This window comes from Periplaneta americana, chromosome 16, assembly GCF_040183065.1.
Source record: "Periplaneta americana isolate PAMFEO1 chromosome 16, P.americana_PAMFEO1_priV1, whole genome shotgun sequence".
Lineage (NCBI taxonomy): Eukaryota > Metazoa > Arthropoda > Insecta > Blattodea > Blattidae > Periplaneta > Periplaneta americana.
The window spans coordinates 182399203-182421978 of record NC_091132.1 but is presented as its reverse complement, the minus strand read 5'-3'; the positions used below and the strand labels follow the sequence as shown (position 1 = coordinate 182421978).

At 35.0% G+C, this 22776-nt stretch overlaps 1 protein-coding gene across 1 annotated transcript; it reads right to left on the bottom strand.

Annotated features, from left to right (window-relative positions):
* Positions 1–368: 368 nt before the first annotated feature.
* Positions 369–8981, bottom strand: LOC138691455 (facilitated trehalose transporter Tret1-like). The gene is made up of 6 exons (XM_069813384.1): positions 8962–8981; positions 8790–8871; positions 7176–7338; positions 6869–7071; positions 3564–3774; positions 369–2243 (listed from the first exon to the last, which is right to left on the bottom strand). Exons 1-6 carry the CDS (start codon positions 8979–8981, stop codon positions 1354–1356), a joined length of 1569 nt encoding a protein of 522 aa, XP_069669485.1. The 3' UTR covers positions 369–1353.
* Between the last annotated feature and the right edge of the window lie 13795 nt (positions 8982–22776).

Here is a 22776-nt window from a genome sequence, read left to right as displayed (position 1 = left end):
TTAAAAGATAATGGTATCAAAATTTATCTTATAAAATAAATTATTTTTGGCAAATCTAAGACCAAAGGTACAAAATGGTAGAGGGTCCCTCCCTTAAGATACTTCCATTGATCACCTTCTACTCTGCATAGCAAGAACGTTATTTATAGCTAGACTCCGTAATCCAGCTACCTAAAGACTGAAGTTAAAGATACATTGGGTATATAGTACACCGAACACAATAATGCAACGGATAAGGATATAAACAAACATGTTGTCGCTGCGTGTTCGTGGAGTACAGTCAACTCCCGACATTCTGAAGCATACTAGTAAATACATGCTTGAGCAGTGATATTCATTTTCGTCGTGATCTTTGCAGTGTAATAACATATGCGGATGTCACTTGAAATTATTTTATATTACAAGAAATTCTTTCAATAGCACATGACGTTATTGGTGTATGATGTAGTACAAGATATTCCTACTGTTTGATATTTTTTCGTGTTTCATTAGGATATTACATGTCACTCATCATTGAAAATCCACTAATTTTCTATGTAGGTAGGTACTTCTCTAGAAATTCCCTCAAATGTAGATTTAATTTATTAATTGAGATTTTGGCACTGAACATCATGGTCGGCTACACAGATCCATGCTAAACGTCGAGTTAATGTCTTCATAATTTTCAGATTTTGATGGTACTGGTTCTTTTGGATTACGTTCAACATACTTTCTGTGCCTTTTGGTATTGCAGTGTCTTTCAGTGCACTGTTTTTGTCACGTTTACGTTTATTTTACACAATTTATATGTAATGTTGTCTATATTGACAGTGAATGAACCTTCAATCAGCCACAAAGATGTGTTTATTTAAATAATACGACTAGTAAGAGCAGTGATCGATAAGACTACTCACTATGACTGCGTCCCGTTTTTGACTTTCTAGAGGAAGAGGGCAGAGGATGCGTAACTATTTTGTATATGAACGTACTTATACCTGCGCTGTGACGTCATATATACTTTCAATCAGGCAACTTCATTCCAGTTCATAGGTAGCTGGAATACGAAGCCTATTTATTGCCTATAATTTTTGTGGTTAAATTTTCTCACTTAATTTATTAATTCAGTTCCAAGATCAGACTGCTGGCCTCAATTCATGCAAAGTTCAGCATCTGCAAAGTAAATAGCTATAGTTTGCATAAAGTGTTGTCTTAAATCACGAACAGTCACACCGTAATTGACAACAATAAAACCGCTTTTTCAGGTACAGCCTTGTGTCCTACTTCCGAGTCCTGACTTGTGCATCACAGTAGAGTTCACTGAAGATCACTTGAAATGGATCGCTTCACCTTTGGGTTCTACTCAAGGATTCTGAATCAGAGATGAGACTCTGTGTCAGCAATAACAGCCGTGTTCGCTGCGGACCACTTCTCAGGCGCACTGGCTGACACTTTACTCTTCTTGATAAGATTACGATTCCCAGCAAAGTGGTCCACTATTTCATGTAAGATTCTTCCTTCTGTTTCTGGCAGACAGAAGTATAACACAATTGTACCTGAGAGACTGATTGCTCCATAGAACCAAAACGTCCCTGCTAGTGTCATGCTATTCACCATGAGAAAGAATACCTTATTTGCCAAAAAGCCTAAGATATAACCTAGAGATCCAGTAGCGCCACTAGCAACACTCTTGATATCTGGTGGATAAACTTCGCCAATCAGTATCCATGGTAACAGACGGATGCCAACATGAGACGTAAATGCCGATCCTAGAAGTAGCGCCATTGGCACCCAGGCCTGTGAGGATGTTTTAAGATATGCGTATGTAGCAACAGCAATGAAGCACAGGCCGTTGCCTGCAGTTGAGAATATGGTGAGGGGTCGCTTGCCCGTCCAGCGCACGAGGAAGACACATACCAACGTGCCTGCCAACTCGACTAGCCCCAGGTACAGAGTTGCAAGATATTTATCGATTGGAACACCCAGTTCGGCGAAGATGGTAACAGCGTATGTCTGTAAAGTTGTTATTCCTCCAAAGTGGCCAAAGAAGAAGCAAGCTGCTAAAAGGAGGAAAGGCTTAGTGAAAGTTTTCTTTGTATAGTTGCGCCACGAGAAGCATGGGGAACTTGATGCAGTAGAAGGACCTTTCTGTTTATCAGTTACGAGGGACACAGTCAGCTGTGACAATTCCTGTTGGACCTTGGTAGGCTTCACCCATCCTCTCAACCAGCAAAGCGACTTCTCTGCATCGGCCATTCTGCCTTTACCTGCCAAAATGAAGATTTTTTATTTGACCTAGCATGAAAAATTGCACCTGCAATAATTTATAAGAATATTATAGTCAATGAATGAAATCAATAACCCAATAGTAACATTAAAAACATATTGCTATTGAATGATACTGAAATTACAAACAATCGTACTTCATATAATTTTTCCATTCAGAATGCGCAGGATCGTAAAGCAAATTATTACAATATCCATATGAAACCTAGGAATAGAGCCTGCAACAGAGAATGCTACAGAATAGAGTATGACGTATATTTTATTAAATTAATTTAATTTCTTTGAATCTGATCTTATGAAATGTTCAGCAAATATGCTAGGAGTTTAGGAAAAAATGGAATTTGGTTCTAATTTATGAAAAGATGTGCTGCACTGACATGCAAGTAGCAAGTAAATATCAGTTTCTTGGCTATATATGCTACATAAAACAAAATGCGAGTATTTCTATTATTTCAATTGCATTTGAATTTAAAAATAAAATTTCAAAGCCAAAATCATAACAGGATATTTCCTGAAGCATTTACCGAAGTTTATCACAGAAAATACATAACTTGGCAAGATATTATCCTCTCATTGCAATGTCAAATTAATACTAAATGAATGCAACAAATATTTTATCTATTTTTCATTCATAATGATTTGCATCACAATTTTATGAAAATGATATGATATGATATATTTAGTCACAGCACTTCTTTACATGTAATGGTGTACCTCACATTTCTGTATCCGGCGCCACCATTAACATATTACAGTAACACATTATTTGCAGTACGCGTCTACACAAATACTCCCAATTACACTATATTACTTGTTAATCTCCCCTTCAGTATTTCTCCTACATTTCATTTGCTATTCTCTATTTGATCATTAATCCTAATATATCTAATATTATATACGCCTTTCAAACCCCCTTTTCCTTTAACTACTATGCACTAAAATCTCAATTTCACTTTTTCTCTATAAATTATCATATTGAATTATTTGTCCTATTTGTTCTTTGACCTTTTCTCCTATCTTTCTCTTAGGCCTATATTCATTTACTGTTCCAACGTTCAAATGTTTGTACTAATTTTATGCTGTTACTTGTTCACTTCTCTTAACTCTTTTACACTATTTTCACTCATTCCTATTTGCGCTCACTTTCACTTTCTCACTATTCCACTTACAGCTTATCCTTTCTGACTATATTTTATGAAAATATCATATTCTTTTCCTCATTCCTGCAATGGGTCATATTGATTGTGAAATATACAAAAGAGGCATTTATTTTCCGTCACTACAGTTAAAATATTCCTTACCGGCAAGCCAATATGGACTCTCTGGAACAAAGCAAAGACATAACATTGCAATTATTGGGAATGTCACGTTGATCGCTGCGATCTTCCTCCAGGGCATCATGGTGCCCATCAGAAACACTATGAAAATGCCAAGAATCACGCACATGGGAGAGGCAGCGGACAGCATGCCACGAAGCTGGGGCTGCGTGATCTCAGCTACGTAAGTGAGAATCTGCAACAAAAACATGTCAACTGAATTAGTACCGGTAAGTCAATACATTGCACGAAGAAAAATTCAAGGTGGAAGATGTTCAATCACCGTAACTCCACAGAGTAGACCCACAAGTTATAAGGAATACAACATTCCTTTGCTATTTTGCGTGATGTATTTTTATTTAGTGGGAAATCGACTTTGTTTCTAGAAAAAATTGCAACATCGCAGCAAATGCGGTGGTATTTGTCAACACATGGAAACACGCATTCTTCATAGCAGTTAGGATGTTTGTGTAGTCTATGTCAACATCAGACCTTTCTCACGAGATGATTGCCCAAAAGTCAGGCCAGAAATTGAAGCACGCCACGCGTCTGGTAACAGCGTTGCAAAACATCCTGTAGGCCTACTTAAAGTAATTTATTAATAATAATTAAAGTATTGAAATAGGTACTCTTAAACCGTAATGTGACAGCATCATGCAAAATTATTTGCTGGAACCGAGATATCTAATGTAAAGACTTTTACAAAATAAGATAACGAGATAAAAATGTATCGTGTAAAAATTATTTCTGGGAAATCTAAGCGCAAAGAAACAAAATGATAGAGGATTTTTTAATTATTCATAATGTGTTCAGGATTCATCACTGAACACCTTCCACCCTACAAAGAAAGTTATTTATAGCTTATAATTTTTTGTAATTATGTTTTCTCTACGAAAACATATACAGAAACTCTTTAAATTGACTACGACATATCTTTATTCTTTTCTTCATACTCAAATCATTGCCGTCATATTCAGTGGACAATATAAAATACACAGACTAATCAGTGCCAAGACAATAAACGTGAGGTGAGGTGAGGTGAGGTGAGGTGAGGTGAGGTGAGGTGAGGTGAGGTGAGGTGAGGTGAGGTGAGGTGAGGTGAGGTGAGGTGAGGTGAGGTGAGGTGAGGTGAGGTGAGGTGAGGTGAGGTGAGGTGAGGTGAGGTGAGGTGAGGTGAGGTGAGGTGAGATTCCTAAAGGAGACTGTACCAAGAGAAAACTTGCCATGAAACATCTACCCACAAAATTCTTATAAAATCTACATGTCCCCTAGCTTCTATGTCTACCGAAAGTCTCAGATATTCAGCTGAGAATCAAACTCTTGGTGAAATATTCTATATTTAAGGCACAGTTGGTTGCAAATTTTGCGCAAGGTCTTCATTGATCCACAGACCGGACAACAAACAATTGAACAACACCGTGCACAAAGAATCCAACCCACAAATTAGAAGAATTCATCCAATAATATTACTGTTCTTCTGCATTAGTGCCCTGTTTTAGCGATTTTCTCTTTGCAGAATTAGGCTAGTTTTATTATGGTATTGTATATGAAAACTGTTTAGTATTATTTCTTATTGGTTAATATTAAAATTTAACTGCGTTTTTCTCAGTTACAGTATTGTGCACGTGTAAGTTGATATAATTCTTCAGAATATAATTCGTACATCTAACAGAGTAAGTATTGAATAAAATGGATGAATACTTGTCTTTCACAGTGACACCCTAAGCCAGATCACTACAATCCCCGAAGATGCCTTATTGCAATAAATGGGTAAATTTTTGTAATGCGTGCGTGCACTGTCCAAGATTGATAAAATGCATCTACGGTACTCTTCTTTCAACTTTATGTATGCAAGTAATGCATACAGTAGTGCACGAAACGCATTCAACAGTGCATGCCTTCTGCCACTAAAATGATAGCTCATGAGGAAATTGAAAGCTACCCATCGCCGCGGAGAGCCGGGGTATCTCGTGAGTTATTTCATTCAACCGTAGCATGTAGCGAGCAGTTCATTGTTGTAGGTGGCCATGAATAAATTGACAATTTTGTTGTTCGGTGATGTTGGATCTTTTAAGCTGAAAATGGCGGAAAATACTGTTAGCTTTATTGAAGATTACCGCAAGCAGAAGAACCTATGAGTGTTCAGCCACAATTTTGAGAATCAAAAGTAGGCCTAAGAATTGGATTGATATTTAATATTTATTAAAGATGACGTTGAACACGGCGCACCATGTAGACAAAAATCTGCATGCGTCTTAATTGAACTTGCTCTTTCGACTTGCGTCTCCCCAGATTCCATGCGTACGCGCATGGATAGTTGTACCGTGTAGATGCAACTATAGGACGTGTATGTTTCATGCATGCGGAATCAATTATTCTTAGTCGAAGCAGTTCGGATTAACGAGTGGTTTCGATGGTGCAAACAAAGTGAAATAAATCACGTATACAGTAAGTATCTTTAGTTTAATAATAGAATTATTTACACTATAGACGTTTATCTTTAATTTTAAATGTCAACTGGTTCCAAAATGTCAGCACACTTAAAAAGAGCACAAAATAAAACACTGCTTCTTTGAAACATAAATTAAAATAAAAACATGTTTTTCTTTATAAGAAAGATGTATAATACACAACATATTCGAGGTTTATAGTAGAATTATAAACTTATTTCCTTCTCAAGCTTATCATTAAAAAGATCGTTCAGAAGGGCTTCACTATCTGGTCTTACGACATCTCCATACTGACTAATTTGGTATGTTTTATAATGGCATTATAAATGGAATCTTCTAACAGTGGTAATAACTTCTCCACAAACTGAACATTGTACACCCTTTTCTACCTCCGAAAACAATAATCACTTTCTGATGGAGGATTCAATTGAAACCCTTAGCGTCGTTTAATAACGCTCGTGCTAGTCATACTGCAACTTACTCACAAAGCTCTCTTTATATAAATTGATTGATTACAATTTTAGTTCTCTTTTCAAGTGCTGCAACAGGTGTTGTCCATCACTGACTTCAGCGAGGCAAAAAAAGTCAAGAACGCCTAGGGTTTAAGCAATCCTCAGAACAGTGTACACGTGTGTTTTCATTCAGTCCACGCGGTGCAAATGCACACGAATGGCAATCTCTGCCTTAGTGTAATGATTTTGTATACCATAGACTAAGATTAAAATCCCACACAGTCTAATTTGGCATTTACAATGAAAAAGGGCAGATTCAGGGATGAAATCGGGAACGAAGTGTAATTTTGTATAGGCACTACAGTAATTTGTGAAGGCTTGAACTCACCGGCGCCTCCAGAAGCCCTCCCCCTGTCCCCGTAAGCACGAGACATGCGTACAACATGCCCACGTTGCTGGCGTAGTGGAACATGATCCAGGCCACGATGATCGGGATGTTCACCAGCATCATGGCCTTCTTGCGCCCCAGACTCTGTGTGATGGCCCCCGACACAAGGCCGCCCACCGGCACACAGATCAGGTTGATGCTGCCTGGATATTGAAACATCGCTCAGATCATTGCTACATAACTATATTGTGATTTGTGTGAGGATTATTCTTAAGTAACTAATTAATATAAGAAGTAGGCTACATACTGAACCATGATATCTGCTCCTCTGTCAGACTGAAGGATTCCTCTTCACGCACATCGGTTACGTTGTCGTTGTGATGTTGCAAGGAAGGGATTACAATCGTGGGGAAACCCAGTGTCATCCCATATCCCAGCATCAGAATATTCTTTGCAGACGTCGCCAGAAGCTAAAAACAAAATATTTTAGTCAACGTCATTAAAACCTGACACTGTGATTCTTTATATGAAGATCCTATTAATACGTAGTCAATATTCAGGATCGATTAGAAGTTACTTTAACATAATAATAGTAATTCTGAAATGGGAACGACAAGGCGAAAACTAAATATTCGTAGAAGACCTAGCCCACTTCCATATTGCTTATTGAGATTGATTCTAGGTCTTTATCAGCTGAATAAATTAGAGTTGGCTCTTTAATCCTCGACATTTACCTGGAGTCTTTCCTGACCTCAAATCATCTTTTATTTGTAATATCTACGTCCATATATTCTGAAATGTTCCAGTAATCTAGATATGTTATCCTTGGTTATTTTAAGTTTCCTTTACAATTAAAATTATTATTTCATGATTACCTATATATTCATTTTTTTCGTGTTTATTACTTGAGTTCGTGGATGGCCCAACTATAGAACACGTCTTTATTTTCTAGTAGAATTATTTTGCAGTGACAGTGTTTTGTTGTAAGCAAAGTGAACGTGTATAACCAAAGTCACCGTTTTTGATGCGTGAAATAAGTAATGGGAACGTTGAGAGCGAGTATCTTATCTTTACCACAGTCTGTGAGCAAGAAAGCTGACAACTGATTGGCAGATTGTTGACGTCATATCTGTTTAGAGGTGGTACCACTCTCAGCCGAAGTGACAACAGATGTCACTGACTGGACAGTGTACTCAAGAACACACCCCAGAAACGCAAAGTGCGAGTGTCTTGCCTTTGACGCAGTCAGTGGACAATAAGACTGACAACTGTGATTGGCAGATTGCTGACGTGACATGTTGGGTGGTACCGTTCTCAGCTGCACTGGCAACAAGTGCTCACTGACTGGCTTTTTGCTCAAGGATACGCGCCAAAAACGCATGCACTGGCTGTACTTTAAAAAGTGAACAAATGAAACAAATACTGGCATGTAGACTGTAGGTAAAATGTTGTAGGTTCAAGAGTAATTATTTGCATTTGTAAAATTAGCTTCTTGTTCTTTCTACTGCAGCAGGTGATGAGACTAAATTAATTAATATTAATTAATTGTCTAAACATAATAATTAACACATGATGCAATGAAAATTTCCTTTTTCTACTTTATTTCAAGCATAGTGAATGTGTTCTGTGATAATTGAAAAAATAAAAACACAGATACAGAACAGTCTGCCATTAAAATAATTTAATTAATTAATTAATTGTTTAAACATAGTGAGTAAATCTAGGTGCAACAAAAAACCTTCAATTTTCTTGTACTATATATAAAAATGCAATAAGCTATAAAATATCCTAATTATTAACAATAAATATTTTTGGGGTCAAAAAAGACCCCAGATAAGTAGCATGAAATTCTAGAGCATCTAAGTTGGGAAGGTTAATAGATACGCTCATATGAAAACAGAGAAATGTCTTCTGTGCTCACCTGTGCTAATACTGATAAGAAGATCTCCTTGGCCTCTTGTTTCTCGTTGTTCTGCTCACGGTCATCATCTTTTGCATTATGACTTCAACAGAAAACAAATGGAATAAAAATGAGTTACCTTCGAGATACTCCTGAAAATATTTTTATTCTATTAAATTTACGTTTTTCTCACAAATTCAGTTCCTTTTTCATGTTTGAGAGATTTATCCGCTCATAGTATATACTTATTCTTTAAATGTTAATCAAAAGACAAGCGTAAATGAAATTATTACTTAAATTTGAGCCTAAATAACAAGATGAACTTTTTTTTTTAATTACACTCGAAAGAATTCTCTATAATTTCAAAATTCAGGTTCTGCATTCCATTTATAAATTACACGGTTTAAATTGATTTGTTTTGCCAATGTTATTTACGGATAAGTATACGTAATAGGCAATTATTAATTATATTAATTCCCTATCACAATGGTAAATTTAATAAATATGGTTGAATTATTCACTTTTTCTTGTGATTTTATGTAGTTCCCAAAATGAATTAACATCTTAGTCTACAACTTTTCTCCAAACAAGGATATAAGCTAAAAAAATTAAAAGGCTAAAATTTGAGCTAATGGTTTATTGAAAATCCTACTGACTGACACGTAAGTACAGGCTTATTGACAGCATGATTACAAAACAAACAAAATTGTTTCTACACACAAATATTAATTCTCAAATTGAATGAAGAACACTTGGAATACATAAAATTTAACATTTAAGTTATTAAGTGGAAGAAAAAAATACGAAAATTCTGTAAGTGCATACAAAGACCAATCTACTAAACCTTATTTTAAAATGAAAAACCATCACAGCATTTTGAATTACACAACTATTTACAGTATGATGAAGGATGGGTGGAGCGGAGAAAAATTCTCTCCGGCACCGGGACTCGAACCCGAGTTTTCAGCTCTACGTGATGACGCTTTATGCACTAAGCCACACCGGATTCCGATGCCGGATTGAATCCTCTCGGTTTAAGCTCCACCTCTTAGTTTCCCTTTAGTGACCAACCCTCATGCACTGTGTCACAGATGTGTGACAGTGGCACAATGTCCAACATACTAATGTGCAGAGGTGCACTCATTACGAGTGACTAAGCGGCCGGGATCCGACGGAATGAGCTCCGTCTTAAATCACTAAGTGATTATTTACGCATATCATGTTATTGTGATGTACCGAAGTACGTAATATTTCCGTGCAGGAATTCTGCATTACCATATGTTGAAGGATGGTGGCTTAGTGGATAAAGCGTCGTAGAGCTGAAACCCCGGGTTCGAGTCCTGGTCCCGGAGATAATTTTTCTCCGTTCCACCCATTCTTCACCATATGGGAATGCAGAATTTCTGCACGGAAATATCATATGTACTTCGGTACATCACAATAATATTTACAGTATGTACTATTCTAGGAAAATGAATTCATACTTTCTTGTTCGCTATACCTGTCCTGCTGTGTAGCATCCGATTCTCAAAATGTAAAAAAATTGCAACTAAAAATAACAATAATTCCAAACATGTAATAATTTCTCTTTATCGAACATTGTTTTCTGAGATATTAAGTGGTCCGTTCCATTTGTTAGTTTATTATAACTAATACAAACATCACAACGTAAATTGTGTGGCGATTCTTAAAGCGGAGCCGTATTGTGTTTTTGATTTTAAAAAATGATCCATTATTTTTAACGTGTAACATTTAAGTTCGAGGGTCAAATGGTTGAAACGTTTTTCGAAAGGTTTATTAGCAACGACAATGAGTTACGCCACACTATTCTGAAGTCCTTGCTTAGCAACGGATCATACTCTTGCATTGATATGGTGTTTGGTAGAGGGATAGACTTACTTCCTTCCATTAATTGTATTTTTTATTTTTCTTAACATAGTCATAGACCCATTCTAATGCCTCTCCAACAAACCAATTGAGTTGAAACGCAGTAATCCCATTGTCCGTAGATATGTGGTAGCCTATATACCGGTATTCGATAGATAAATAAATGAAGTAGAAATAATTACTAGTAATACAACTCATAAATTAAATTAAATTTATTTCATTCTCAGTCACAGTCACAGTCCTTATAAATGTGAACAAATTCGTTAGAATCTAAATATCAGGGATCCTATGAATCCTCTGTGACTTTTATTCTCATCTAGAATATGAATATGTATCTGTTGCTAAAAGTAAATTTGTGATTGGACGGACGGATCACAGTACCACGGTTTGTGCGCTTAGTATAGACAGAAAAAAGTGCCCAAAAACATGAATTTTTAGTAAACTTTGTTAGGAAAACACTAGCTAGATAAACAGATAGACATAAGTATCCACACACAAAGACGTAAGTAGGCAAGCAGACAGACAGACACGCATGTAATAGTTCCGTCAAAAAAACTTAACATGAGATTACATCGAGAGAGTAAGAGGTCTAAGAGGTTTTCTGTTTTTTTACATTTTTCTTTGCAACAAAAGAAAGTGAATACCTTTAGGCCTATAACAATTTAATACATGTAACTCAATGCAAGTATTTGACATTCATTCACAGTTTTCTGCCTAAGGACAGGTCCTTCACCGCCTCCCTCTTCATCTCCGCATACGATCTATATTATCTTAATGTTATCTATCATCTGATATCTTCTTTTGCCCCGAACTTTTCTCCCGTTCACCATTCCTTCCGGTGCATCCTTCAGTAGGCAGTTTCTTTTTAGCCAGTGACCCAACTAGATCTGCATTTAACAAAGTAAGTAAAATTAATTTCTATGAAATTATACACATAATAGTGTGCACATACAAATAGACGACACTAATTCGAAGCGTTCGTCTGGAAAGAAATTTTCTCTGAGGTCATCGCTATCGAAGTTTTACTATTAAACATCTAATGCAACTGCCGAGAAAATAGTGTGTACATTTTCCCTGGATAGAGCGTGAGAAGTTTTTGTGTTGCGTAGTTTTTGTGTAGCTAAATGGATATCAAAGTTAGAGCATTATTACACAACTGACTTCCATCCAGTGCAATTCAGTTTAGTTTGTGTTAATGCAACACACGTTTGAACAGCGAATATTAATTTATGACAAGCCTATAGGCTACTTTACGAAGAAATCGTACAAAAAGTGTCGTGCTATATTTCTACAGAAATATCCTGACGTTCAACAACCACCTGATTGGACAATCCAAAGTAGTGAAAAAAGTGAGAGAAACCGGTTCATTTTTTATATAAAAAACGAAGGCGCAACTGAAGGAAAGCTCAATGATATGCGCTATAGACTAGAAGAGTCTCAACGAAATTGTTAAGAAGTTAGCTCAACAGACAAGTGTATCCAAGACATCAGCTGGGAAAGCAACAAAACTTTAAACTAAAGCCTTAAACCAGTGGTCGTCAGCACTCGCTGAAATGGGTAACGGGTAAGAAGTGTATCGCAATATGCACCATCGTGCAGAAGGGAGAGAGAGGAAGCATACCTGCCAGCAGCCACGGATGCACGCCAGTGCAATATCTTATCCGCGGATAAGAGACGCTAGCCCGAAGGTGCACTGTGCTGATGACTGCTGCTTTAAACAGTCATTCTTAAATTTAATTAAACAGATCATGTACTTAGGGTTAAATTACTGTATATAGATAGCGCGTGTCTAGAAATCTTTTCAAAAGATGTGAAATATGCATTAGAGAGGATGGCCGACAGTTCCAGCACTTACTATAAGGTAAGTAGTAAATTGAATAGCATTCAATATTTTGAGAGGTGGTAGTATTAATCAAAAGAAGATAAATAAAAGTTTAATAAGCACGAGTCCTAAAATTAATATATTCCGAGACATGAGTAGTCTATAGGATATTGTAGGGCTCTGAGATCTGAATTCACGACTGGCCTACGTCTGTGTTCATTACACACAACGCAGTCGGCCATGAAAATTTTAGCTCTCCTTTGCAACGGTTTGTTGTTAATTGATTTGTATCTTCCTTACTAGAAATAAAACTGTTCCCGAGTTTCATTTACTTATTATATTGTATTCACACTACAATATTGATGACCCCGACGTGATGGAAACAGCAAACATACACAAAGATACAAATCAATTAACAACAAACCGTTGCCAAAGAGAACTAAAATTTTCATGGTCCACTCCGTTGTGTGTAATGAACACAGACGTAGGCCAGTCGTGAATTCAGAACTCAGAGCCCTACAACATGCACAATGTAATTTGCATTAAATAAATAAAGAGCATTCAGTATTCTGAATGGTGGTAGTATTCATTAAAAAGAGATGAAAATGTCTAATAAGCATGGGTCCTAAAATTAATATCTTCCGAGATCTAAATACAGGAATGTGAAGGTACACCATGACATGACAGATGCTGTTTGACTAATAAATATCATATCATATCATATCATATCATATCATATCATATCATATCATATCATATCATATCACATCTTCCGAGATGAGTACTTGTTCATCAATATTATAGGATATGCACACTCTAATTTTCATTAAATAAAGAGCATTCAGTATTGTGAGTGGTGGTAGTATTCATAAAAAATAAATGAAAACGTCTAATAAGCATGGGTCCTAAAATTAATATCTTCCGAGATCTAAATACAGGAATGTGAAGGTACACCATGATATGACAGATGCTGTTTGACTAATAAATTTCATATCATATCATATCATATCATATCTTCCGAGATGAGTACTTGTTCATCAATATTATAGGATATGCACACTCTAATTTTCATTAAATAAAGAGCATTCAGTATTGTGAGTGGTGGTAGTATTCATCAAAAAGAGATGGAAATGTCTAATAAGCATGGGTCCTAAAATTAATATCTTCCGAGATCTAAATACAGGAATGTGAAGGTACACGATGACATGACAGATGTTGTTTGACTAATAAATATCATATCATATCATATCATATCATATCATATCATATCATATCATATCATATCATATCATATCATATCATATCATTTGTATTTACACTTGTATCTGTTTCATCTCTTTTTTTCATGTTATCTATGTTTTTTTTTTTTTTTGTAAACGAATATCTGTACTGTCTATTATAATTGGGGCTTGCCCTGTTATAGGCATAAATAAATAAATGAATAAATAATTCATATATCATATCTTTCGAGATGAGTACTTGTTCATCAATATTATAGGATATGCACAACTTAATTTTAATTAAATAAAGAGTATATATATATATATATATATATATATATATATATATATATATATATATGGGACCTAAAATTAATATCTTTCGAGATGAGTACTTGTTCATCAGCATCATAGGAGATGCTCAATATGATTTTCATTCATTCTTCCTACATCTGTCCTACATCTTAAGCCTTGATTTTTCTGAACCGACGCATGCGAGGTGTGAGCCCGCCTCGCACAAATCCGGACTACAAGAGATAGAGAGTGGTTTCTATAGCTGCGAGGTGCGCAGACCTCGTACTTCGCAGTTATGATTAGAAACCACTCGCTATCTCGTGTAGTCCGGATTTGTGCGAGGTGGGCCTCGCATCTCGCAAGCGTCGGTTCAGAAAAACCACGGCTTGAGGGAATCATACCTTGGTACCTTTTGTTTACTGCATTTCCGATATGATACTGTCTACCCAATAAAAAATTAGCAAAGAGCTCACAATAGAAGATATGCTGTTCTTACAATACTAATTTAAAAGCCCTTGTTTCTTACAAAATTTAATTTTAGGACCCATGTTTACTAGCCTTTTTCCTTCTTGTTTTGATGAATACTACCACCTCTCAGAATATTGAATGTTTTTTGTTTTATGAAAATCACATCCTATGATGTTGATAAACAAGTAGGCCTATTCATATTTCGGAAGTTATTGATTTTAGGATCCATGTGTATTAGACTTCTTTTTCTTGTTTTGAGGATTACCACTACCTCTCAGAATATTTAATGCTGATTGCTGAGGAAAATTTGACCACAAAAAAATGTAAATTACATTAAGTGCGCTTAATATGTTTTTAAAGTTCATTACTTTTACTCCATTTCTTAAGTATTTTTCTTTTTTACAATTCTAAGTCATAGTTAGGGCTGATATTATGATTTAAATATCTTTTTTTTTTTTTTTTGTAGTCAAGTTTATCCCAGCGGTCAACTTTATCTCAGTTTATGGTAATCATATATCTGAAGATATTAATTTTAGAACCGATGTTTATTATGTTTTGTTTTATTCTTTTAATGAATACTACCACCTCTCAAAATATTGAATGATTTTAACACCCTGTGTAAGTCGCGAGATTTTATTGACGAAAGCTGATGCGCTGAATCACCGTTAAGCGGGCTGTTACTTGCCCATTCCACTTTTCGAAGGTCCCGTACAAAAAAGAAACCTGTTTCCAGGCGTACACCCGTTACTCGTTACTAATAAACACAAAATCACAATTAATTAAAGAACCAAAAACTATGTACCTATGTCTGCTACCTGATCATAAACAAACATGACTAGGAGGAAACGGGTAAGTGATAAGACAGGATTTGAAATTAACAAATATCTGGACCCTTCAGGACTAACTCCCTACTGCTACTATTGCCGATTGTAAGTTCGAAGTCTTAACCTTCACCTACACTGTGAGATTTCATGGTCTATAATAGGGATAACTTTAGCAATAACCGGAAAGCTTGTCCAGTCACTTACCCGGCTCCGGGTCGCTGAGCAAGTGGTTCTCAGACAAGTTTTATGAAGATGGACAGGCCATTCCTAGTGACTGATTGCAACTATGAACTCGTCCGAGCAGACGGAAGGAAGCAACAGGAAGAATGTTTACAGAGGAAGCTCGACAACGGAAAGTGGGGAATATCACCAATATGGTGAAAAATAATAATGTAAATATCAATGGCGACGTCTAAGTGTCGAGTTTCCGGGGAAAAAGAGGGTATAATAATCATTACAACATGTGATATATTATTTCAAACTGTGCGTTTCAATATGTGTCTCATTAGGCATATGCGAGACTGAATATGATTTTAAATTCATAAATATAACGATTCAAAAATAGATTATTTCTTGTCCTTAAATACTGACGTTCAGATAAATAATTATTGTGGTTATTCACTAACCATTATAAACGTTCAATCAAAATGATTTCTTTCAATTATTCTCTACGTGTTAGAAGGAACTTCGCGTAATGTTACATCATTTGTTGCTGACACAATACTTAAAATTAGGAGGTCAATGATTTTACTTTCTTAAAATAAGAAATAAAACACAATTGTTTGAATTGGGTTCGAGGCCACTCTTGCAAAAAAAAAAAAATATATCTGGTAATATAGCAAAGATAGGAGTCTTGTCCAAACAACCACAAGAATTCAACTTAGCTTCCTCTCTTATTTCAAACCCAAGATTTGTCAGTACATGATCGAAAACTGGAACGACAGATGAAGTACAAGACACCTATTTTTCCCTACCATAACTAGAAGAGTTAAATATAAATTCTTTCAATCCAACTTCATCGTTACTCAATTTATTTCTGATCATGGAAAATTCAAGCCGTATTTAGTGATGTCATGAGTCACCCAAACTGTGTGAAGTGCGCATGTGATGATGAAGACCAGACGGTTCTCCATCTGTTATTCGACTGATACTGTGCCGCTAAAAGAAAAAGAAGCAGCCCTTCTATCTGAATTACGAGAACATTTCACTTTTAACAATGCCAGAACATACTACAAATTTTGTCATTATTTAAGCCACATTCATTCTAAATTATGATTGTCCACTATTATATGTCTGTATGTAATAGCATTTATTTATACGGTGTTTAGTCAACTGTCCGAAGACAAGATAGAACCTCATAAGTGACACCAATAATGAGGCAATTACTCCAGGAGATAATGAGCTAGGGTGGGCAGTTCCTTTTCCCCTCCATTATATACATCGCTGACTAGTAACATATTTCACTAATCAAACTTAAGATATTATTTGTATGTAATAGTATATAGCTATTTCTATTTAATATGTATTTCTATGCAATAGCATGTATTTGTATGTAACATTATATATTTCTATATAATTATATATGCATTCCTATGTAATAGCATATATCTGTAGGAAGTAGTATGTATTTCTATACAATAGCAAATATTTCTATGTAACGTGTATGTATTTGTATGTAATAGTTATGAATTTGTACTATCTAAATTGTACTGTAATTAACTGCAACCCTAATATACCTCAAGATAAAATAAGGTTCAATAAAGTCGGATATTCAATAAATACTAATAATAATAATAATAATAATAATAATAATAATAATAATAATAATAATAATAATAATCTGAACGATAAAACTAAAGAGTATAAAACCAAGTGCATAAACCATGTACAAAGAATGAACATAGACTACCATTTCACTTTAAGAATTCTAAACCGGTAGGGAAGAAATATATGAAGACCCAAAAAACGGTGGCATGAACAAGATATGTAGATTGCTACAGACAATAATGTCTAACGCGTGAAAAAAGAAGAAGAAGAAGAAGCAGAAGAAAAAGATAATATCATTAATAATAATAGTAATAATAATAATAATAATAATAATAATAATAATAATAATATATGAAATATGAATATATACAAGATGTCCCATTTATCTTGATCACCCAAAATAACTTTGTACACAAGCACCAAATGAAAAATTGTGTCATACAAAACGTTTACAACTGAAAGGAGGAAATAATACTGATTGGGAGGCAACTTTGTAGCGTTAGTTATTAATGAGATACGAGTACCAACTTTGTTTTCTTTTTTAATGGCACTATGTATTTATCATTCAGTATTTCTATTAAGCTCGTCTAGTCGTGTATAAAAATGTATCACAGTGGGTCATTCTAATAAACAGAACGTTAATAAACGAAACGTTATTTGATGCCTTGACGGCATGGTTCCTGTTCACAAAATCGCTGGAAGAATTTTGCTCCATAAGGTTCCTCATAACACAAAAGGTAAACAGGTAACTTCTAGTATTTTATCTTATTAAGAAAAGTGTGCATTCATTACAAAATCCAATTGAATTAAATATTATGTAAAAAATGTCATTTTAATCTAAATACACCATATTAGAACCATATTAATGTATTTATTAAGTTATATAAAGTTCGTGTTATTACCAGCTTCTGAATTTAGTTTTGAGAATTAAAACATGATCATGAATAATTGTATGAAATAGAAAATAAAAAAACAATGAAATTACAATAAACTGTTTCATGTAAGTACATTAATTGTATCTTTAATTATAATACACTACAGTAGCAAACATAACACAATAATATAGTTAATAGTGCGCTGAGTGGAATAACCACCAAGTTTGAAATATTAAGAGCCACTCTACAACTTGAAAACAATTAATATTTCATTACTATTTTTAAAAAAGAAATTTTCAGGCACTATTCTTGTTATATCAGGAAAGGATACAAGCTATGTACAGAGCAATATCTTTAAGAATTAAACTGCTACATTTATAAGAACTTTACACATTTCCAAAGGCACGTAACATGAGTTGAAGATCTTACAAATATAACATGTAAATTAAGACAAAGCAGTACTCTCTTCGTTCACATAAACTAATAATAGATTAAGATATCATGAAAGCAACTATACTACAAATCTCATAAAGTCATCAGAAATGTAATATTTATCTTGAAAAATACATTTTGTTACTCTATACATCACTTATACATTATAACTATCTCCTGGCATTTAATAAATATCGAAGATTCAAAGATAATTATACAAAATAGTTAACACAGGTTGATTCAACTTTAAGACATACAAGTTGTACTAAAGTTCGTATTAAACATCTTAAGCAAACTTTTCAGTAATGACACCAGACATCATAAGCAAACTCTTTAACAAAGAGAATATGAAATATAAGACACTCGGAGGTAAGAGATGTCGCGGATGCAATAAAACAGCGTTGGTAGATATTTAGATATTTGAAAAATAGTAACTGTTTTAAGGTGTTGTGAAAATTTGAGAAGTAGTGTGCTTCTGTCTATGAACTATCTGAACGCAGGGAAATATTTTTATTTGGTTATTTAACAACTCTGTATCAACTACTCGGTTATTTAGCGTCGATGGGATTAGTGATAGCGAGCTGGGGTCGAGGATTCGCCATAGATTACCTGACACTCGCCTTAAGGTTGGGGAAAACCTCGGAGAAAAAACCAACCAGGTAATCAGCCCTAGCGGGAATCGAAACCAGAGAAACATTGTTGTACCCAAAGTTTACATCAGACATCACAAGCAAACTTTCCAATACATGAGAAGGTGAGAAAAGACACGCTGAAGTAAGAGATGTAATGGATACAATAAAACAGCGTTGCTAGATATTTATATATTTTCAGAATTTACTGTTTTAAGGTGCTGTAAAAATTTGAGAAATAGTGTTCTTTTCTCTATGAACTACTTGTACATGCAGAGATATTACTACTCTATATCCCATATGAAGAGTGCAGGGGGAAAACGTGATAAGTCACGTTTTACTGTCTTTACAGGAGAGCAAGTTAAAAGTTTCAAGACCATTATATTCTATTTTCTTTGGGTTATCATTCTTTAAATTTCTTTGGATTAATGAGGTTGTTATTCTGTACAGTTAAACTACACAAATCTATACTACCTGAGTTATTACATGACATCTGAAACGGAAAATCGATAATTTTGGACTTACCAAGTTTTTCCCCTGTGCTCTTCAAACGTTATACAATTTTGGCTTTTTCATGGACTTCAGTGGAAATGTGTTGTTAAGAACGGTAACAATAATACGAAATAATGCTAGAACCTTGAAATAAAAAAGAAAGCTTCACAAATACAAATCTCTTTCTATAAGGACAAAATTAGAAATTATCTATTGTATAGGGCTATTTTGCCTTTGATAACAAAAACACACAATTACACATATGAGAAATATCATCAAAACTTTTAAGTATTCGATAGTATTAACCAGTAGCAAAACTGATGTTTCTCTACTCGTTGCATTCTACATATTCTTTCTTCTATTCAATTAACTGCTTCTTCTCTGAGACATACAACAATATTTCGATTATAATTCACTACTAAACTAAAATGTATGTATTTTAATTGATTATTTTACGACGCTTTACCAAGTGTTATGGTTATCTGAATGAGATGAAGGTGATAATTCCAGCGAAATGAGTCCAGGGTTCAGCGCCGAAAGTTTCCCAGCATTTGCCCTTAATGGGTTGAGGAAAAATACTGGAAAAAACCTCACCCAGGTAACTTGTCCCAACCAGGATTTGAACCCGGACCCGCTCGTTTCACGGTCAGACATGTTAATCGTTAGTCCGCAGCGGTGACTTATGTATTTTAATAAGTATAATCTGTAATCACAAGCCTACAAATTTAAATGATCTGACATATTAAATGCTACACTACAATCAAAACACAGATCAAAGCGAAATATTTATAGACAGTGGTCCCAAAATTTCTCTGTACTGCTTCGAGCCATATTATTTACTCATTTAGAGCTCTTAAGATTGAATTCACATAGGCTATATTTATACGAACGTGAGAATTTTTTCTTCCACAAGATAAACGGAAAGAAAACATAAGGCCAATATTCGTCAAAACTGAATAAAAACAGATGAAAATTACCATAGGAAGAATAAAAACAGAACTTTCCCAATATTTACAAGAATAAGCTCCACAACATGGACGGATGCGCAAAGATACAAACTCAACGATCAATTATGAATGCCAACTATGTACTTCTTCACTTGTAGAAAATTTAACAGCAAAAGACGTCAGAATGCAAATTTCGCAATATTCTGGGTTAGCTAGAAACTACGAAGGACGAAGATGAAAAAATTGTTTTCCTTTTTAATAATGTTTGTTATAAATACAAATATACTGTAAGGAGGAGTCTACAAAGAGCACATGAAACAGGTACGAATTGTTGAGAACGCGATTCTGTGCGCACGGTCATGTGAATCATGCGAGCATAAGATATTCACAAATTCAGTCACGGTTGCTAATGAAATTACACAACAAACTGACGAGTAAGCATAACTATAAATTAATTTGGCAGTGTCAACTCCATACGGAGAGCTTATGTTACATATTTTATCATTGAAACGATTTGTATTAATGACAATGTTCGTGCCACTGTACACGAGGATAGCATATTGTAATTGCGCACTATTTGTTTCTTAATCTAGTTTCGTAATTTCTTATTTCTCTTTCCTCATTATCGAGCAATCATGTGCACATACCTGTTATAATGTTTACTACTACAGTATTTCGAAAAACTGTTAATTGGTCAGTGGGACTCGTATTAAGTGTAATATGGATTACTTTTTTCCTCAATATTTTACGGTATATTCTAGAGGACATTTAGTCGATTATTTTATGTTTAAAACAAAAATATGGATTCGTCAGAGGCGAGAAAGAAAAACTAAGAGAAGAACGTCTACTTTTCTTTAGTCGATGAGCGCTTTTCACCAAAAGCTGGTTCTCTATTTTTGATTTTGTTATTATAACCTCGAATGTTCACTTGGTCAGAATATAGGTGTTCGCATTGGAATTATCTTGCAGAATACAATTCGTGATAATAGTTATTCTCAGCTAATTTAATTCCGCTTTTTAGATTCATGTTTCTTCTTATTAGATAATTATTTTTCGACCTCCGGCCTAGAAATAATTATCGTGACAATAAACATTCGTTGTTAAACTATCAGCACTCGTATCATAAAAGATAATTGAAACATAGAAGAACATAGCAAGAAAATAAGTAACAATCAATATATAAAACAAAAGGGGTATCGAACTCGACACGTCTATATTACTATTCTCACGTCTACGTATTAAGTTACTGCAGCAATCTGACGAAACTAACAAGAAAGTGGTGGTATATTAACTAAATGAGCAACAGACTACACTTTCGTTGTCAGTAACTCCGCAATCTTTCATCATTGTATAATTATATTCGATTTTGTTACACTTTGTTTTATATTAACAACAACTTTTCGAAATAGCATTATTAGAAACTTATCTTCATATCTTCCTCTTGTTAGTTATGAAAAATCAAAATCAAAAAGTCTGAAATTTAAAATGGCAAATCATGCAGTGCAAGAACATGCACTTACCTTATGTATTGGACTGACACTACTAAAGAAGTGTTGTCCACGGCTTAGCTAGAGGTAGCAATTTCGAATCGCAGTCTTTTAGTGCACTCGGGCAAGGCTTCTAATCTCCCTTCCGCTGATTATTTGGGTTGATTTTTTCCCAAAGTTTTTCTATTGTGAGACGAATATCAGGTAATCCCATGGCGAATCCTCAGCATCATCTCGCTAAATAACATGTTGCTATCACTAATCTCACCTACGTTGGATAATCTCGTAGTTGATACAGCGTCGTTAAATAACCTATTTAAAAAAGAAAGGACTTAAATTATTTTCACAGGATGGGCGGTGGTGCCATAGAACAGTGGTATTCAATCTATGGTACGCGTACACCCAGGGGTACGCGGAGTTGTCTCAAGAGGTACGCATCTCACTGATCTACTGATTCACTGTCTATGTATGTAAAAATATTCATATATTGTATTATATTTGTTGACAAATGAATACCCCCCCCTCTGGAATAAGGATATACCAGGGGCGGCCCGTCCATATGTGCTACAGTGCTACAGCACAATGATCATTTTTACTCAAATAATGTATTTGTAATACCATAGTGTTTGATCTGTTACTTAACAATTTTCCGTGATTATGTTCATGACGCGTTATAGTGTATTTAGTCTTCGCTCTTCGGTGCCTCAGGGGGTTCGCTGTGCTACTCAGAATTCGACGTGAGAATGTAGACAATTATGCGCATGTGCGAAGCTGAAATCATTGCTCTGATTGGCTATTTTTAGGCGGGAAAGTGCTCTAGTCAGCTTCAGCACGACACAGCTTGGAGATTTCAAAAGTAAAGCG